Source organism: Octopus sinensis, linkage group LG15 (assembly GCF_006345805.1).
Source record: "Octopus sinensis linkage group LG15, ASM634580v1, whole genome shotgun sequence".
Lineage (NCBI taxonomy): Eukaryota > Metazoa > Mollusca > Cephalopoda > Octopoda > Octopodidae > Octopus > Octopus sinensis.
In genome coordinates this window covers 44115731-44137025 of record NC_043011.1, presented here as the reverse complement: position 1 = coordinate 44137025, position 21295 = coordinate 44115731, and the positions used below count along the sequence as shown (strand labels likewise).

Sequence of the window (21295 nt, the reverse complement as noted above, 5' to 3'; positions counted from 1 at the left end):
ATATGGACTGAATGTGTCCAGAATCTGTTGATATAGACCCTGGCTATGTGAACAGTGTGTCCCCACAGTCTATATAAGCAGACCCTAATTTTGTGGAGTTTCACCACAGTCTGTATTGTTAACCCTAATCTCGGCCATGTGAACTGAATGTGCCCAGAATCTGTTGATATAGACCCTGGCTATGTGAACAGTGTGCTCTATGGTCTATATATATATATGTACACCCTGGTTTTCTGGATAGTATTCCCATACTCTGTATTGTTAACCCTAATCTAGGTTATGTGGACAGAATGTCCCCAGAGCCTATTGATGCAGATCCTGGCTATGAGGACAGTGTGTCTGACCAAGACAATTTCTGATCTCTCCAACTCATTTAATCACCATCAGAAAATGGAAGAAAACTTATTACGTTGTATTACATTAATTACTTAATTCTAATTAGCATCTAAATCAGGATTAATGAAGTCGGTCTTCATTCAGATTTGCTGACGTTGACATTTAATGTGAGAAGAGGTGATGATGGTGGTGGTGAAAATGATGGTGATGTTGGTGGTGGTGGTAGCAATGATAGTGATGTTGTTGTTGTTGGTGATGATGTTGGTAGTGGCAATGGTGGTGGTGGTTTTAGTCATGGTGGTAGTGGTGGTGGTAGTGGTGATGGTAGTGATGACAGGTAGTGTTATTGTACTTTAGTTCAAAGTCAGCACTTCTTAAGTAAGCTTATGATCAAAAGTGTTCCAGCCACGACTATCCCATCCTTTCTTATATCCCATGTACCCTTCCCTTTTTTTTTAAACACTGTAGTAAGATTTTGGCTGCTATTTTGGGATGGTTAAGTAACCACATAGACACACTTTGTTGGTAGTGATGATGGCTGTGGTGAAAGTGCTGAAGACGGTGATGATGATGCTAATGCTGATAGTGATAAGTGCATCAATGAAGGCAGTGGGAATGGTCGTCATGGTAGTGATGGAGAGGGTGGTGATAGGAGAGATGGTGGTTACATCAGTCAAAACAGAAATGATGGCAATGATGAAAATAATGATGCTACAAATGATTAATAATAATAATAATAATAAATGCCCTGATGCAGTACCAGGTAGTGGCTCTCATGGCTTCTGATCTCAACTGATTGGAAGTGTTATCATGTACATTGTTTTGTCTTGGTATAAAAGATGGGCTACAGCAAATATTCTGCTCAGTACCACAGATTTGCTTGTCAGTTGCTTGACCTTAACCAGTTGAGCATGTCCCTTAGTGGCTGACGACATGTGCATCTCTGATCATGAGCAGAAGTAATGGGGGAGCATCATACCCATGTGTTGAGAGGGATTCTTTGGGGTTTGAATAATTCACCTCTGGAAACATAGGTGTTTCGTTCGACATCCTTAAACAACCCTTATTCAGGGACCTTTTGAGCGGGATGGGTTACTCAACCACAAGAAAATTCTAACTGGGCCCCACCTGCAAGGTCATCCGCTGTTTATCTTGATATGAGATCACCATGTCGCGCACATATGGTTGTGATGCATGTGCCTGGTGTACCCTTATCAGACGGGTAGTCATGATGGGTATACTGGATTTCGTATATTTGTACCCCAGTGTCACTTTGATGGCATGTACTGCTCTCTCACTCAATAATAATAATAATAATAATAATAATAATAATAATAATAAAAGGAGAAGAAGAAGAAGAAGATGATGATGATGATGATGACGCCGCCGCCGACGATTATGACAATAATGATGACAACAACGCTAAGATGGTGAAACATACCAAGTTCAGCAAAAGCTGATCTGGTTTTCATGAACATTTCTGCATCATTTACATCTTTGATGTCAGGACTTTCTCCTAGGTTTGTGAAGTTGAACTTGTCTTGGTGAGCTGAAAAATACACAAATATTTCCCTTTAACATAACTTACAGACAGCTTTAGCTTTCATTTTGGCAAGAGAAGGAAGGAAACCAATTATACTGTGATAGATTAATTTACTTAAAAATTCAATATATGCAACTGAAGCAACATTAAATAAAAATAGTCACTTGTGCATCATACTCAATGTATATACATCGTTGATAGGCCAGAAACTGTGGTATTTGTACTGAGATGATATCCCTTATAGACTTGCTGTGTTAAAAACACAATCTCTTATGATACATAGATGGCTATATTAATTACTTAATTTTAATTAGAATCTGAATCAGGACTTATTAAATCAATCTTCATTTAGATGTGCTAACATTGACATATCAACAAAGCAAATACCAGTAATATACTCAACACACGTGCAGTGTGACCACCTCTTGTACTTACACCTTAGATCTCTCATGGCATCTCATGTGGCTTTTTAAACCAGATAATGTTTTGAAAAGACACCTACTTAAATTGCATATCCGATTTGGATCAGATAAGGTCTCATCTTTGTGGATCTTAAAATATCTTTTGAGGCCACCTTTAGATTTGAAGACCTTATATATATTGGTATATATATAATCTAAAACATATATATATACCAGTGTCACATAAAAACCACCCAGCACACACTGGTGTTAGGAAGGGCATCCAGCCTTAGAAACCAAGCCAAATCAGAATGGAACCTGGTACAGCTCTCCAGCTTGCCATTTCTGCTCAAACTGGCCAACTCATGCCAGCATGGAAAATGGACGTTAAAGAATAATATCTATATATGATTTATATATATATATATAGATATAGATATAGATATCATTATCATCATCCTTTGTTTCATATGCTTTAAGTAATATTAACCCTTTCAATACCAGCCCGGCTGAAACCAGCTTTGGCTCTGTAGTACAAATGTCTTGTTTGCATAAGTTTTGAATTAAAGTCTCCCACCAAACCTTAGTCACAATTTACGTTCCTAACACCAGTTCAATGACAACTAAGTTATTTTACTAAATCCTTTGTTATATTTAAAATTAATTGAACAAAACACAGAACATCTCAAAATAAAAACGGTAACGAAAGGTTTAAGCCTTCCTTTCATAAGTCCTAAGTTATTCTGGTGGTTAAAAAAATTGGGAATACATATCATAGATAATGCATGGAGGCCAAGGCAATAGTATATTTTCTGGCATACAACATACAAGCCAAATTTTTCAGACCAAAGAATACAACCAAAAACGGCAGGTTGACTTATACACCAAAATGATATTGGAGGACCAAAAATTCCATGTGAAGTGTAACAGGATTTAGAAAGAAAACAGTACTGTTTGAATGTTTACACTATATACTACACCGATTTGTATGCTGGAAAATATGGTATGTCCTGCATACCACAAGTGATAGACAGGACAGGCAAAGGGTAACACACACTGCTTTATAGGAAACAAAAAGTAGGCTAGACAAATACTCACCTAGTTTAAATGGTTGAATTTCTTTGAGGGAGGCAGACGCACATAATTGGTAGAATATGTGATAGTTTCTTTCAAATGGAGCTTGGAATACAACTCTGAGAGTAAAACAGATATATAAATAATGTAATTCGTTTTTAAGAGCAGAACTCATGTGGATAAAGCTATTAAGAATAGCATATAATTATTGGGTTAAAAACCCTTTTGGATAGAAATAGTTGAAGGCTACCTGTAAGTCTTATGGTCTGGGGCATATTTTCCATGTCTGGGTGCCCTCCCTGTTGCCAATCCTCACCAGTTTCGAAGGAAGGTGATATTTCCTCACGACCAGTAATATTTTTGCAGAATATTGGAAATAAATTTGAGTGGATTTGGTAAATGAAAACTGAAAGAAGCCTGTCGTGTATATATGTGTGTGTGTGTGTGTGTGTTTGTCCCCCCAACATCGCTTGACAACCGATGCTGGTGTGTTTACATCCCTCTAAATTAGCGGTTTAGCAAAAGAAACTGATAGAATAAGTACTAGGCTTACAGAGAATAAGTCCTGGGGTCGATTTGCTCAACTAAAGGTGGTGCTCCAGCATGGTCACAGTCAAATGACTGAAACAAGTAAAAGAGTAAAAGAGTATATCTGTTATGTGCCCCTAGTTATAGCAGTGCTTTAACTATGGGCACGTAGCACAACAGGTAGGATACTGTATAATAAACACCTTCCTCACCTATCAGATACAAGCGAGCAGGACTTTACTAAAGTCTCTTACAGCAGACAAGTCCCTTCCAATGTCAGACACTCACTTGTCTTTTTGGCACTACAGAACCCATGTTTGGAGGGAAGAAGTAGTATATAGAACCATAAAACAGATGGAGCTATATTCAAACAGTACCATATAGACTACCATATATAGAAAGCACCATCTAGAGATAGTACAGTATACAGACAGTATCATATGTAAACAGTACAATAAAAAGACATTACAAAATAGACAGTACTGAATAGAGAGAGCACAACAGAGACACTACAATATAGACAGTACCACATATAGATAGTACTATAAAGAGGCATAACAGTATACAGACAGTACCATATGTAGAAAGTACTATATACAGACAGTACCACATATAAACAGTACCACATATATATTTGTTCCTTCTCGAGCCATGCCTGGCTCATAAGGGCCAGTTTCTCGGTTTCCTTGGTGTATAGGTTCACCACCTGGATGGGACGCCGGTCCATCGCAAGTGAGCTGCTAGATGCAGGAGAAAAGAGTAAGAGAAATTTGTGGTGAAAGAGTCAGCAGAAGTTCGCCATTACCTTCTGCCGGAGCCGCGTGGAGCTTAGGTATTTCGCTCATAAACACACACATCACCCGGTCTGAGATTTGAACCCGCAATCCCTTGACAGCGAGTCCGCTGCTCTAACCACAAGGCCATGTGTCTCCATGTACCACATATAAGCAGTACCATACACAGACAGTACCATATACACACAGTACAAAATATAGAGAGAATCATAGAAGAACCTTGATTTTTCCAGTAGATATGTTTTCATGTTAGCACCAATGATGTAGTTTTTACTGCCAAAGGCAATTTCAATGTATTTTCCGAATCGGCTGCTGTTGTCATTTCTGATTGTCTTAGCATTTCCAAAGGACTGAAAATATCAAAAAAAAAAAGTAAGAAATGAAAAATGAAAAATACGTTTGTTTGTTGGCTTTTAATTATTTGAAGAGGAAATACTGGGTGCATTTTACATGGCACCTGCACAAGTGCTTTTTATGTGATTATGTATTTTCAGAATGACATTGTAGGGTATGTGTGAGAGGCTGGATCAGGCCAGTTTTATCAGAAAACATGTAGAATAGATAATTTTATTGATTGAGATATCTTGTTATCATTCATGTAATAATCCTTTCTAACAAAGGCACAAGACCTAAAATTTGGGGGAGAGGGCTAGTTGATTACATCAATCCTCAATGCGTAACTGGTACTTAATTTATTGACCCTGAAAGGACGAAAGACAAAGTTGACCTCGGTGGAATTTGAACTCAGAACGTAAAGACAGATGAAATACTGGTAAGCATTTTGCCTAGCTTGATAATGACTTTGCTCCATTTATGTAATATAGGTTGTCATCGACTTACAACCACAATTGGTTCCAACTGAATGGTCATAAGTTGATTTGGTCATAATTCTAGGCCTACATAACTTTGTTTTACAATTTCACATTCTTAAGGTACATTCTCAGGTAAAAGTCACACACAGCATTCTGTATTGTACTATTATATTGGCATTAGTCAAAAATTTCGGAGTCTTAAGCAGTCGTCTTATAAACAAATACGAGGTTGCCTCGATGTCTCCACGACAGGATAGTCATCTAACACAGATGCGATTGATAACCAAACCTAGGGGAAGCGTTTGTTAGCTGACATCATTCATAGATGGGTTAATTTCTAAGAAGAAGAAGAAAAAGAAGAAGAAGAAGGGAGAATATGAATGCATGGAAGTTGTGGGATGTTGGATGACTTAAAGTTGACACCTTGTGGGTTATAGCTGGGATTCTTAGGAATGTAATATTTGCATGTGTATTTGTGTTATTGTAAAGCTGAGGTGGATATATGGTAGATGCATTCAGAAGGGGCCTGTATTTTGTAATAAAGAGAGTTTCTTTACTTATTCGTTGGCTCGAGGTTGTTTTTTCATATATATATATATATATATATATATATAGAAAGCCTTCTAAACTGCAATATTAGTCTCAAGAAAGCATCTAATGTAAACTTACAGTGTTAAAAAACACAGAAATATAATCAGTAGCAGAGGAAAAGGGGCTGCTGTAGTGGTGGAATTACTAGATACATATTTCTGCTTTTTTGAGTGACATCAGTAGCAAGCAATCCATCAGCAACTGTGTGCTATGACAAATTTAGCCTTTGCTGATATAAAAAAAACAGTGATCGACAAATCACTGATGTCACAACTGGCCAGAAGTATGGATAAAAATTTGTTATTAGTGATGGAATCAGTATTAGTTTAGAACTGCATTCTGTATAACATACTTAATGCAGACACACTGTAGAAAGCCTTGAAACTGTGGTATTCGTCTCGAGAAAGTATGACTACAATAGTAACACTTTTTCAACTTACCTCCATAATAGGATTAGATGCTAATACTTTATCGTGAATTGCTGTCTCGGTGGATCCACCCACTCTGGCAAAATAATGCATGGTGTGTTTGGCTGAAACAGTCTTTCCTGCACCAGACTCACCACTAACGATGATTGACTGATTCACTTTGAATCTATAAATAGAAATTTTATATACTGTGAACATCACTATCCACATGAGTTATACATAGAATTATAATATATATATATATATATATATATATATATATATATATATATATATATATATATATATTTATATATATATGCACCTCTTACTATGTTACATAATCACAACAAATATTGTTATATAACTGAGAAAAAAGAAAAGGTTCAGACCCATGGCATGGCACATTGGGCTAGTGTCTCCTAGTATAGCCCTAAGGCTGACCAAAGTCTAGTGAGTAGATTTGATACATATCTTTAGGTATCCACTAGCTTTCAGCAGTCTTTCAAATGCTTAGAACTCTCCTGATAGTCCTTGCTGTCCCTAACAGACAAACTTTCTATAGGAGCTCCACCAGGCATTCTATTTCAATCTCCTTTATCCATTATTATTATTATTATTATTATTGAGTGAGAGAGCAGTGCATGCCATCAAAGTACCACTGGGGTACAAATATACAAAGCCCAATATACCCGTCATGTCTACTTATCTGATAAGGGTACCCTAGGCACATGCATTACAACTATATGTGTGCAACATAGTGATCTCAATTCAAGATAAACAACACATGACCTTGCAGGTGGGGGCCCAGTTAGAATTTTCTTCAGGTCGAGTAGCCCATCCCGCTCAAGAGGTCCCTGAATAAGGATTGTTTAAGGATGTTGAACGAACCACCCATGTTTCCAAAGGTGAATTATCCAAACCTCTAAGAATTCCTTTCAACACACGGCTATGATGCTCCCCAACTACTTCTGCTCATGATCAGAGATGCACATATCGTCAGCCACCAAGGGACCTGCTCAACTGGTTACGGTCAAACAACTGACTGACAAGCAAATCTGTGGTATAGAGTAGAATATTTGCTGTGGCACATCTTTAATACTAAGACAAAATAATGTACTTGATAACACTTCCAGTTAAGGCCAGAAGCCATGAGAGCTACTGCCTGGCATTGCATCAGGGCATTCATTATTATTATTATTATTATTATTATTATTAGTTATTATTAGTGAAGGCGCATGGCTCAGTAGTTAGAGCGTCGAGCTTACGATCGTGAGGTTGTGAGCTTGAATCCTGGACCAGGCTGCGTGTTGTGTTCTTGAGCAAGGCACTTTATTTCACGTTGCTCCAGTTCACTCAGCTGTAGAAATGAGTTGCGACGTCACTGGTGCCAAGCCATATCGACCTTTGTCTTTTACCTTGGATAACACTGGTGGCGTGGAGAGGGGAGGGGAGGCTGGTATGCATGGGCGACTGCTGGCCTTCCATAAACAACCTTGCCCGGACTTGTGTCTAGGAGGGTAACTTTCTAGGTGCAATCCCATGGTCATTCATGACCGAAGGGGGTCTTTACCCTTTTAGTTATTGTTATTATTACTATCATTATTATTTTAATCATTTAATTCACTCATTCGTCGCCCTACAGGTAAATAAAAAGAAATCATCAATATTATTAACATTATCATTATTATTATTAGTGGTAATAGTGTTTTTTTCTAACCTGGTCATCTGGTTGAAAGCTTCTGCAGCGACTGCATATATGTGAGGATCCAGATTTTTCAAGATCTTCTGGTAACGGTAGATCTCTAGGGTGGTTTCATCGTAGATATCCACATCTTGATATGGATTGATAGCAACCAGAATAATTCCTAACAAAGAGAGACAATTATTATTATTATCATCATCATCAACATCATTATTTTTATTACTGTCCTCGTCGTCGTCGTCGTCATCATTATTATTATTATAGAAGCAAGGTTCAGGTTTGGTCTTATTCCTGATAGGATTTACATGGGTAGTGGGTTACTACCTGCAACCTTAGGTATTCACACATTTTCAGCAGTCTTTTAAGTGCTTGGAACCCTCCTGATCATCCTTGCTATCCCTAAGAGACAAACTTTCCATAAGAGGCATTCTATTCAAATTTTAAGGAACTGTATTTTCTTTGTTTTTCTCTTTTTTTGTTATTATTATTATTATTATTATTACAATCACGTTTTGCCTTTGTTTTAATTTATACAAGCTGCAGCAAAGTCTCGACTGGAGACGTCAAGGGACAACAAGATTTTACATTTAAAGACGCAAAATATCTGATGTCTGCGTGTTTAAAAATTTTTTATAAATTCAAAATAAAACCGAATGAATATGATTGCATTTACATGGGGAGGAATTTACAAAAAATATGTGAAACACCCTTAGAGATAATTTTTTGCAAATTCACATATTTTGAGTCTGCTAGGAATTTGGTCCACATAATTCGTTTGCTCTTTTTAATATAATTCCAAGCGTCCCAATAATAATAATAAATAATCTTGTTGCTTTGAGATGCTACATTCTTCTGATTTCTACCTCCAAGTCCTTATATTTGCTCAATTCCTCAAATGTTTTCAAAGATGATTTTTTTTTTTATTATTATTATTAGATGGGGCTGTAACATTAATTAAAATACACATCTTTTTAACATGATTTTTCACAATGCTATCTTGTGGGCTAACCCGAATTTTCCAATCAGTCTGTACACTGGAATTTCAAAAGATGTTAACCTCAGCATTCTAGACAATTCATGTTGGTTTCTGTTCCCACTAATTCTCTTTGCGAGGAAGGTTAGAGTTCCGTAATACATTCACACTATCATTCCCACAGATGGCTGCTGGTTTCTCCAAGAACTCCCATACGTTTACCTTAACCTTTTTGCCTGTCCTGCGTATCAGATGGTATAAACAGAACATACTCCCCTAGCATCCATGCATCATATATGATACACAGTCTGATTTTTTCCCAACCACCATTAACTTGGGACTTACAAAAAGGAAAACTTTATATTAATCAGACCATATGAAACAAGGGCCAACTACAAGTCTGCAAAACAAGCATGGACATTTAGGACAAACTTATGAAAATACTTTGGACAGGCATAGATTTGAGGAGTTCAAACTGAATCACCAGCTATTATTAATAGAGCAGTTGTTTTCACTTTATCTTGTCGATATTTTGTGGAAGCTAATATGGATCACCCTAGTATAATACAGTGCATTCTATCAGGAACTACACTTTACAGGTGTCATTTGCTTCGTATTGGGTTGGTGCACAATCATTGCGGCTTTTTTCCATTAAATTTTATTCAACAAAAACAATAACAATATTTAACAAAAACATCTTTAAATGACGGTCCGACTGTCTGCCAAGCAAATGGGAAGCAGTAATTGAAATAGATGGTGAATATGCTCCATCTAAATTGAAGTAGATGGTGAATAAGGCGGTGAGATGGCAGAAACGTTAGCACGCCGGACGAAATGCATAGCAGTATCTCGTCTGCTGCTACGTTCTGAGTTCAAAATCCACTGTGATCAACTTTGCCTTTCATCCTTTCAGGGTTGATTAAATAAGTACCTGTTACGCACTGGGGTCGATGTAATCGACTTAATCTGTTTGTCTGTCCTTGTTTGTCCCCTCTGTGAGTAGCCCCTTGTGGGTTGTAAAGAAATAGGTATTTCGTCTGCCACTACGTTCTGAGTTCAAATTCTGCCGAGGTCGACTTATCCTTTCGGGATCGATTAAATAAGTTACGTACTGGGGTCGATATAATCGACTTCATCCATTTGTCTGTCCTTGTTTGTCCCCTCTGTGTGTAGCCCCTTGTGGTCAGTAAAGAAATAAGAGACGTTAGCACGCCGGATGAAATGCATAGCAGTATCTCGTCTGCCGCTACGTTCTGAGTTCAAATTCCGCTGAGATCAAGTTTGCCTTTCATCCTTTCAGGGTTGATTAAATAAGTACCAGTTACGCACCGGGCTCGATGTAATCGACTTAATCCGTTTGTCTGTCCTTGTTTGTACTCTCTGTGTGTAGCCCCTTGTGGGCAATAAAGAAATAAAATGGTGAATGTGCTCCGGAATAATCATTTAAAGATGTTTTTGTTACATGTTGTTATTGTTTTTGTTGAATAAAATTTGATGAAAAAAAAACCCCACAATAATTATGTACCGACCCAATAGTATTGGACATAATTTTCTGTATACTTTCCAGTGGTGGCCTGCTCTGCTGTAGTGAATAATGTTATTTCAGTTGCCCCATTCAAGCAGGATTTCTTAATCAAGGCCAGAAATAGTATTTTTAGTAATGTTGGTGGAAACTTTACATAATGGAGTGAGACAAGCAATTTTTAATTACTGTATTTAGACGTGTATAATGTGAGAAATTTAATAAGAAAACATCAAAGTAAAATTGTTGGTAGAAGGATAATGTTATAATGGAGAGTAAGCATTAAATATATTACATATTACTGACTTCCTGACACAAAAGGTGGGAAAAGCAGGTTGTATTATATTTGAGAAGGCATTGTACTGGAGTAAACATTGCAATTAAAAGTACACCTGTGATGAGAAGAAAGGATGATTAGCATAATGATTATTGCTGGCAAATGGAATCTGATAAACAGAAATAGTGCAGAAAGGCCACACACACAGAGTGAGTGAGTGAGAGAGAGAGAGAATTAATGAACAGGTGAAAAAAAACTGATTGGAACCACAGAGTATAGTAATGACTTATTTCAGCTCATGTAATACCCAATTTTTCTGGAGTTTTCTTGTCATACAGCTGATGATTCAAATAGGTAACAGAAAAAAAGGTATCTCCCTCTCTCTCTATATATATATAATTATAACAATGAGGGTCTTTGCAACAGGTTGCTAGACCACATACCAAAAGTATTAGAAATAGCAGCCAGACGACTATTATTTCTTTTACTACAAAAATATGTCCCACGGACAACAGTATTTGTATTTGTTACAAATACTGTTGTCTGTGGGACATATTTTTGAAGTAAAAGAAATAATAGTCGTCTGGCTGCTATTTCTAATACTTTTGGTATGTGGTCTAGCAACCTGTTGCAAAGATCCTCATTGTTATAATTATATATAATTTTACCTAATATGGTCCTTTTTCATACCGAAAAACTACTTGGTGAAATTTGTTGATTTTATTAAATTAATTATATTTCACCCTTTATCTGTATTGTATATATATATATATATATATATATATATATATATAGAGAGAGAGAGAGAGAGAGAGAGAGAGAGAGAGAGAGATACTGCCTAAGAGTCCATAAGGAATGAAATATGGTCATATTTCATTCCATAATGGCTACCTCTGGTGAGTGCAGAGTTACATAATTGGACTGTTACCTAACACTCTTTTAAACCCCTAGTGCGAAACCAATAGGTAAGATCAGCTGTAATGGATATATAATACTGTTCACTTCGATTAATATATACATCTTTATAAAGTAACAGAAATTTACTCACCACAATATGTGTAGAATATATTCTTATCAATAAAGCGGACCTTGAGTGTGTGCAGAACTGAAATAGAGATAGAAACAAGCTTGATGAAAGATACTAAACTTGACAAACAATGTGTGTGTGTGTGTGTGTGTATATACACGGATACCAACCATGGTTGTCCCCTCTGTGTTTAGCCCCTTGTGGGTAATAAAGAAATAGGTACCAACCATGGTTAATGTAAGATCCAGCTGTAGAAACCGTGCCAAATTAGATTGGAACCTGGTGCAGCTCCCTAGCTTACCAGTTCTCAGTCAAATCGTTCAACCCATGCCAGCATGGAAAATGGATGTTAAATGATAATGAAGAACAAGATAAACAGTGAGTACTTGTGTGTGAGTGTGTGTGTGTGTGTGTAAACAAAATAGTCACAGCTGGAAGACTATGATATGTATCCGCCACACCACTATCTCAATTTTCACTGTTACCAATCCTACCCACACCATCACTCCTTACACTGAAGCTACATGTGAAAAGCTCTTTGACCATGCATTCAGATTAATCCTTTCGATACCAACCCATCTGAAACTGCTTCTGGCTCTGTAGTTCAAATGTCTTGTTTTCAAAAGTTCTGAATTAAAATCTTCCACCAAACCTTAGTCACAATTTATGGTCCTAACACTAGCTTAATGATAATTAAGTTATTTTACTAAATTCTTTGTTATATTTAAAATTAATTTAAAGAAACACAGAGCATCTCAAAAGAAATACAGTAACAAAAGGGTTAAGCTGATCTGGCTCATTCTACTTTGTTCCTATTCTCACTCACTAATTCTTCAAATATTTCTGCCAGTTTACAATAATATAGATCTACCAAAGGATACCACATTGTGTCGCTTTTCCAGGAAGGCCACTTTTCCACACAAACCCTGCTAATAACCAACGTATTACTATATTTTCCAGCATGCAAGTTGAATTTTTCAGACCAGAATTCACAGCCAAAATTCCATGTAAAAATGTAGCAGGCTTTGGAAAGTGAGTGATGATATTCAAAAGTTTACACTACATGTCATATTTTCTGACATTCAATTCGATGTAGTTATATAGCATAAACATTCAAAGATCTTCACAATTTTTCCAAATTCTGCTTTATTTCACATCATGGAATTTTTGGTCTTCCAACAATCTTCTGACGTATCAGTCGCCCTGATATTCTTTTACTCTTTTACTTGTTCCAGTCATTTGACTGTGGCCATCCTGGAGCACTGCCTTTAGTCGAAAAAAATCGACCCCAGGACTTATTCTTTGTAAGCCTAGTACTTATTCTATCGGTCTCTTTTGCCAAATCGTTACGTTATGGGGACCATCGGTTATCAAACAATGTTGCGGAGACAAACACAGACATATATACATATACATATATATACGACGAGCTTCTTTCAGTTTCCGTCTACCAAATCCACTCACAAGGTGCCATGCAGTGGGACTGAACTTGGAACCATGTGGTTGGTAAGCAAGCTACTTACCACACAGCCACTCCTGTGCCTTATATATATATGATGATGATGATGATATATATATATATATATTTTTTTTTTACAGTAAATTTTGGTCAGAAAAATTTGACTTGCATGCCAGAAAATACCATGCCCAATCCTTCCACCCTACATCTCTCAGCTTCCACATAAAATATATAAGCCCCAGCACTATTCACTTTCCCTAAGAACACTGTCAAATTATACAGGTATAGAGGGAAAATCAGCCTCACTAGTGTGGAGGGGGAGAGTAGCAAAGGTCAAGGTCACTATCCCTACCTCTGATAATCTAATATGAAAATCACTACAGCTGGAGGGGGATGTATTTGTGTGATACAGACACCAACCACCACCATGACAACCACACACACACACACAATGCTTACCTTCTGGTTCATTGAGATAATTCAAGGAAGTCAAATCATTGTCTTTAATGAGGTTTGGGTCTCTTAAATGAGGGAGATCCACTTTATTTTTTATCTCGATAGTTTTCTCCTGAAATACAACAACAAACAAAGAATTAGAGAAAAAATAAAAAATGACACCAATAATCCTTTCTACAATCCACAAACAACATCAATAACAACAATAGATAATTTGCCTCAAGGACAACAAATGAGGATGCATTACAAAGACAATCAAATTTCTCCTGAAATGCAAGAAAAAAAAAATTAAAACTTTGCTGTCCAAAGTATTTTCAGAATTTTATCCTAGGCACAGGAGTGGCTGTGTGGTAAGTAGCTTACTTACCAACCACATGGTTCTGGGTTCAGTCCCACTGCGTGACATTTTGGGCAAGTGTCTTCTACTATAGCCTCGGGCCGACCAAAGCCTTATGTGTGGATTTGGTAGACGGAAACTGAAAGAAGCCCGTCGTATATATGTATATGTATGTGTGTGTATATGATTGTCTGTGTGTGTGTTTGTACCCCCAACATCGCTTGACAACCAATGCTGGTGTGTTTACATCCCTGTAACTTAGTGGTTCAGCAAAAGTGACCGATAGAATAAGTACTAGGCTTCCAAAGAATAAGTTCTGGGGTCGATTTGCTCGACTAAAGGCGGTACTCCATCATGGACACAATCAAATGACTGAAACAAGTAAAAGAGTAAACATCCATGCTTATTTTCATATTTTCTGAGTAATATAAAGCATTCCTTTTGTAAGACACAAGTCAAACAGGTAGTTAAAAAAAAGGGGTGGGTGTATATCATATATGATGCATGGATGCCAGGGAAGTATGTCCTGTTTATCACATCTGATACAAAAGACAGGCAAAAAGGTTATGGTAAATGTATGGGAGTTCTTGGAGAAACCAGCAGCTGTCTGATGAAATGATAGTGTGAATGTATTATGGAACTCCAGCCTCCCTCTCAAAGAGAATTGGTGGGAACATAAACCAACACGAATTGTCTAGAATGCTGAAGTTACTGTCTTTTGGAATTCCAACGTACAGACTGATTGGGAAATTCGGGTTGGCCCACCAGATAGCATTGTGAAAAATCATGTTGAAAAGACATGTATTTTGATTGATGTTGCAGCCCGATATAATAATAATAATAATAATAATAATAATAATATAATAATAATAAAAATCTTTGAAAACATTTGAGAAATTGAGCAAATATAAGGACTTGGAAGGCAGAAATCAGAAGAAGGTGGCGTTTCAAAGCAACAAGATTATTTATTATTATTATTATTATTATTATTGGAACACTTGGAATGATATAAAAAGGAGCAAACGAAAATATGTGGACACCAAGGAAATCTGTTCTGTGTATCGTGTTATAAACAGGACAGACAAAGGGTTCAACAACAACATCAATAATAATATTAGCCACTTGCTATAAGGGCAATAAATAAGATAGAGGAACAGGTTACCAAAAGCAGAGGGGGGGGCAGAGGCTTACATTGTAGGTGAACAAAATAAAACAAAAATTGTGACTGTCTATAGCAGTGGTTTCAATTGGGGCCCATATGGCATTCTGGGGTCCACATAAAATTTTGTTGCCGAGATTTATGAGTAAAAAACTGGCTATACTTCTACCATACATAACATATTTTAACAATTTTTTAAATTCAATTCCAAATAATATTTAATTATTTTTATGTAATCGGGTTTTTTTAAACAACGAATAACTACAAGGATCCTGCAGAGTAAGACAAAAATCAAAGGGGTTGATTTGCTCAACTAAAACCCTTGAAGGGCATTGCCCCAGCATGGCCACAGTCCAAATAAATACAAGAAATTAATAAATCTAAATAAAAAGAATCAATATTTATGTTGTTTTGGTGGCATTTTTTTCGTAATCTAGACTTAGTTGTTTTGTTTTTGCCTTCTTCAATTTAATCCATTTTGATTTTTTTCTTTTATTTTTGTTCTATGAAGCGTGTGTGTGGGTGGGGGGATGTTGCTGATGGTGGTGATGGTGGTAGTAGTATAAATCCTCTCTGACTAATTAACTGGAAATTCCAGGTAACCAAGTTTCCATCAACATCATCATCATCATCACCATATACTTTTTCTTACTATCAACCTGTACCCCCATCCCATCCCAACCCACCCCGTCCATCACCTCCTGCCTCTACCAACTCCAGTTCCTAATCTATTGATTTTTATTGCCAGAGTCCAAATATACTGTTCCATTATCCTGTCTTATGCAAAGAACATTAGCCAATTGCCATTTGTAGAAATTCCTACAGCCAGGTTAGATTCTCCGCCAGTGATTTAGCCCTCGATGCCAAATCATTACACTAATTGAATCGATTATTTCTAGCCTTACGACAAAAGATTTTACTAATATTTAGGTATTTGGGGGACAATTTATTATGTAAACAGAGGTAAGATAGCACGACTGGAAAAGAAAAAACATGCACAAATGTTTATATGTGTGTGTGTGTGTGTGGTTGTGTAGTAAGTCAATCTAATTGACTGGCTCCCTCCCCCAAAATTCAGGCCTTGTGCCTATAGTAGAAGGATTATTATTAGGGTGGCAAGCTGCTAGAATCATTAGCATACTGGGCGAAATGCTGAACGTATTTCATCTGCCCTTTACGTTCTGAGTTCAAATTCCGCCAAGGTTGACTTTGTCTTTCATCCTTTAGGGGTAGATAAAATAAGTACCAGTCAAGCACTGGGGGTCGATATAATTGACTAGCCCCTTGCCCAAAATATCAGTGTTATACCTGTACCTGCTTAGTACTTTATTTTAGCTACTCAAGTCCCTCACCACCACAACAACGACCACAGATGTTTATCACTGATGTCAGAGACAGTCTGTTCTTTGGAGTGTCCAGTGTGGCAACGTCCACCTGAATTACTGCTGTTGAATGTTACTACTATGTCACTCCTCTTCCTCATTCACAATTTTCTCTCTCTCTCTCTCACTCAATACACATTTTTCTGACAAACTCACTACAGCTATTATACTCATTACAATTAATCTCCGCCCCTCCCTCTCACACACACACACACACATTTCTCATATGTAAACACTACAGCTGCTATACATACACTGCAATTAATACCACTGCTAATGATGTTCAAACATACTCTCATTCACAGCACACCTACGCAGGTGTCATCACACACCCTCCGAATTTTCTAATGAATTTTCTGGTTGTGTAGTCAAGAAGCTTGCTTCCTAGCCATGTGGTATCAGGTTCAATCCCATGGCACCTTGGGCAGGTGTGTCTTCTTCTATAACTCTTGTCTGATCAAAGCCTTGTGAGTGGATTTGGTAGACATAAACTGAAAAAAGCCCACCATGTATGTGTTTGTGTGTGTGTGTGTGTGTGCACATGTGTGTATGTGTTTGTGTCTGCATGTGTCTGTGTATATGCATGTGTGTGTGCGTGTGCGTACCTGTGTATGAGTGTGTGTGCATGCATGTGTGTGTATCTTTGTATTTGTCTACCACCGCCGCCTGACAACTGGTGCTGGTTTGTTTATGTCCCCTATAACCGAGCAGTTCAATAAAAAGCAACCACGAGAACAGATACCAGGCTTAACAAAAAAATATTAAAAAAAAAAGACTAGCATTGATTTCTTGACTAAACCCTTCCGGGTGGCACCCCAGCATGGCCACAACCCCAAAACTGAAACAAGTAGCAAATAAATACCTTGAAATGTTATAGATTATGATTATGTCAGAATTTAATGAGAAAAAAAGAGAAAAATTGGTTAGCATGCACGCATACATTCCGTCTACCAAATCCACTCACAAGGCTTTGGTCAGCCCGAGGCTATAGTAGAAGACACCTGCCCGAGGTGCCACGCAGTGGGACTGAACCAGGAACCATGTGGTTCGTAAGCAAGTTACTTACACATCACATAATCTTTTCCGAATTTCAAGCCTCATTTTGTGGATATTTTTGTGAAATGTGATTTTGAGTATGTGTGTGAGTGCCTGTCAAATTTTTCTGTTCACATTAAATTCTGATATAATTATAATCTATACTGTCTGAAGGTATTTAGTGAAAATTTCGTTAAAAAATACCAACTAGGCACAGGCATGGCTGTGTGGTAAGAAGCTTTGCTTCCCAGCCACATGGTTCCAAGTTCAGTCCCACTGCATGGCACCTTGGGAAAGTGTTTTCTACTATAGCCTCGGACTGACCAAAGCCTAGTGAGTAGATTTGGTAGACGGAAACTGAAATAAGCCAATCGTATATATATATACATACACACACACACACATATATATATATATATATATATATATATATATATATATACATATATATATATACTCATCTGGCACCTGTGCCGGTGGCACATAAAAAGCACCCACTACACTCATAGAGTGGTTGCCGTTAGGAAGGGCATCCAGCCGTAGAAACATTGCCAGATCAGACTGGGCCTGGTGCAGCCTTCTGGCTTCCCAGACCCCAGTTGAATCGTCCAACCCATGCTAGCATGGAAAGCAGACGATGATGATGATGATGATGATGATATACATGTATGTATATGTTTGTGTGTCTGTGTTTGTCCCCCCACCATTGCTTGACAGCCGATGTTGGTGTGCTTACGTACCTGTAACTTAGCGGTTTGACAAAAGAGTCTGATAGAATAAGTACTAGGCTTACAAAGAATAAGTCCTGAGGTCAATTTGTTTGACTAAAGGCAGTGCTCCAGCATGGCCGCAGTCAAATGACTGAAATAAAAAACTCTTCTCCAAGTTATGAGGAAACAAAGTTGATTTGTGTGAATTATCCGAAACCCCTCTAACCACCACTTCCAAAACAACTTTTTTAACAGTAGATTCTGATATAACCAAAATCTATAATATCTGAAAGGCATATGTTAAAAATTTCATTGAAAAATATCTATTTTTCCAAAAGTTATGAGGAAACAAAGTCAAAGAGGCATATCTACTTTTGTGTCACTATGTTTCCATTCATATTCTGGATGCTTTTTAAGAATATAAATCAAATCAGTACAATTATTACCTCCGCCTTAGTGAAGGCGGAGGTATTGTTTTCAGTCATGTTCGTTTGCTTGTCTGTCTGTGGAGAAGATATCTCAAGAACCACTGGATGGATTCAGATGAAACTTTCAGGGATGTTTGGCATGAACTGATCAGATTTTGGGATCCATCCAGTACCGGACAAGGATTCTGGATTATTTTTCCAGTTTTTTTTTTACCTAAGTTTTGAAAGCAGTCAGGTTCATTTTTAGTATCCATGTTTGTGAGAGCAATTGAGTTTATTTCACATATTCTCATTTTAAAAATCATCTCTGGCTAATTATTGAGAGGATGTTGGTGTTGCCTTAGCGGAGGTTTGCACTCTCTGAGTGCTTGTTATTATAATTATTATTACTAAGGTAGCAAGGTGACAGAATTGTTATTGTGACAGATAAAAAGCTTAGCGACATTTCATCCATCTCCATGCTCTGAGTTCAAATTCCACTGAGGTTGACTTTACCTCCCATCCTTCTTGTAGTCAATAAAATAAGTACCAGTTGAATACTGGGGTTGATGTAATCAACTTACCCCCTCCCTGGAAATTACTGGCCTTGTGCCAAGATTTGAAAATAATATTTTGAAAATCTTTTTGTGGGTCAATAAAATAAATACCAGTTGAGTACTGGGGTCCATATAATTGACTTACCCTCTCCCCTGAAATTGCTGGCCTTGTGCCAAAATTTGAAACCACTATCCTTGTTATTATCATTACTATTAAGGCAGCGAGCTGGCAGAACTGTTAGCACGCAAGGTGAAACACTTAGTGGTATTTCATCTGTCTTCACGTTCTGAGTTCAAATGCTGCCGGGGTCAACTTTGCCTTTCATCCTTTTGGGGGTCGATGAATTAAGTACCAGTTATGCACTGGGGTTGATGTAATCGACTCATCCCCATTGCCCAAATTTTAGGCCTTGTGCCTATAGTAGAAAGGATTATCATCATCATCATCATTATTAGTAGTAGTAGTATTAAGGTAATGAGCTGGCAGAATCATTAGCAGGCCAGGCAAAATGCTAAGTGGCATTTTGTCCTTCTTTACATTCTGAGTTCAAATTTCACCAACGTCAACTTTACCTTTCATTCTTTTGGGGTCAATAGAATAAAGCACCAGTCAAGCATTGGGAGCGATGCAATCAGTCGACTCCTTTCCCCTTTCCCCCAAACTTTCAGACTTTGTGCATATAGTAGAAAGGTGAAGAAATAAAAAAAAAAGGGGGGTTGATCTAGGATGAAAGCACACCAACCACAACAGGACGTAACCAAATAGGAAGAAAGAGGAAGAGCAGGAGGAGATGGAGAGAAGGTGGAGGTTTAATAGGCCTGACGTGAGGAGAATCAGCTGGATTAATCGAAAGCAGCTCTTGTACGGAGTGAACTATAAATAGCGATCAGGAACAGAGAAATCAATAGGTAATACCACAGTAAACACACTGAACAGTGAACCATTTGTGGGAAGCAATTATTTTCAATGCTGATGAGTATTGATTTGTGTTCACGGCAGAGAAGTAGCGATCACCGTCACAGATACACGCACCAATGATGTTAACAAGCTGACAACAGAACCGCTGTATGGTCACTGAAAACTACAAGAAATGGTACCATAATCACCTCAAATAACAAACCAGCACTTTTATTATTATTATTATTATTTTGTGTTGTTTGTATTTATAATTGAAATATGTAGTGAATAGTACAATCCTGTTTTTAAATATACTGTCTGAGTAAAGAAAGGATGGTCATGGTTGGAACATTGTTGATTACAAGTTTGCCTGATCAGGACTGAAGATAGGATTAAATACTAACAGCTACTGAGTAAACAAGGGAACCTTTATATAGTCACATGGTATGGAGGTGACCAATCACAGGACACGGAAGAGACCAACCACATGATGTGGAAGTGACCAATCACATGACATGGAGGTAATCAATCACAGGACATGGAAGTGACCAATAACAGGATATGGAAGTGACCAATCACAGAACAAGGTGAGCAATCACATGACATGGAAGTAACCAATTACAAGACATGGAGGTGACCAATCACATGACATGCAGGTGACCAATCAGAGAGTCACAGGAGATAGCGGTAACCAATCAAGTAAAAGCATTCCTGACCCAGATACACTTAACAGTCAACACTCCAGTCCACCTAGCCGTAAATAGGTACTACAGTGTAGTATAATTCACTGTACTGTGTCCATGGCCAAGTCACTTAATTGTCAACAGTCCAGGCTACCTGGCTGTATGTAGACCACTGTACAGTGTCCCACAGCCAAGACACTTCACTGTCAGCAGTTCAAACCA

General features: G+C 37.6%; 1 protein-coding gene across 7 annotated transcripts in view; it reads right to left on the bottom strand.

The window, feature by feature from the left end:
• The window catches only part of LOC115219750 (unconventional myosin-Va), a 272760-nt gene that overhangs the window by 141650 nt on the left and 109815 nt on the right, over positions 1 to 21295 (bottom strand). For 5 of the 7 annotated variants that reach the window (XM_036509681.1, XM_036509675.1, XM_036509680.1 and 2 more), the window contains exons 4-10: positions 13909 to 14021; positions 12012 to 12068; positions 8207 to 8354; positions 6520 to 6673; positions 4896 to 5026; positions 3379 to 3473; positions 1778 to 1885 (exon numbers count right to left, since the gene is read on the bottom strand). In XM_036509681.1, the coding sequence (XP_036365574.1) occupies positions 1778 to 1885; positions 3379 to 3473; positions 4896 to 5026; positions 6520 to 6673; positions 8207 to 8354; positions 12012 to 12068; positions 13909 to 14021 (806 nt within the window). The remainder of the gene's footprint in view (positions 1 to 1777; positions 1886 to 3378; positions 3474 to 4895; positions 5027 to 6519; positions 6674 to 8206; positions 8355 to 12011; positions 12069 to 13908; positions 14022 to 21295) is intronic. The other 2 variants (XM_036509676.1, XM_036509678.1) reach the window with 1 other exon arrangement.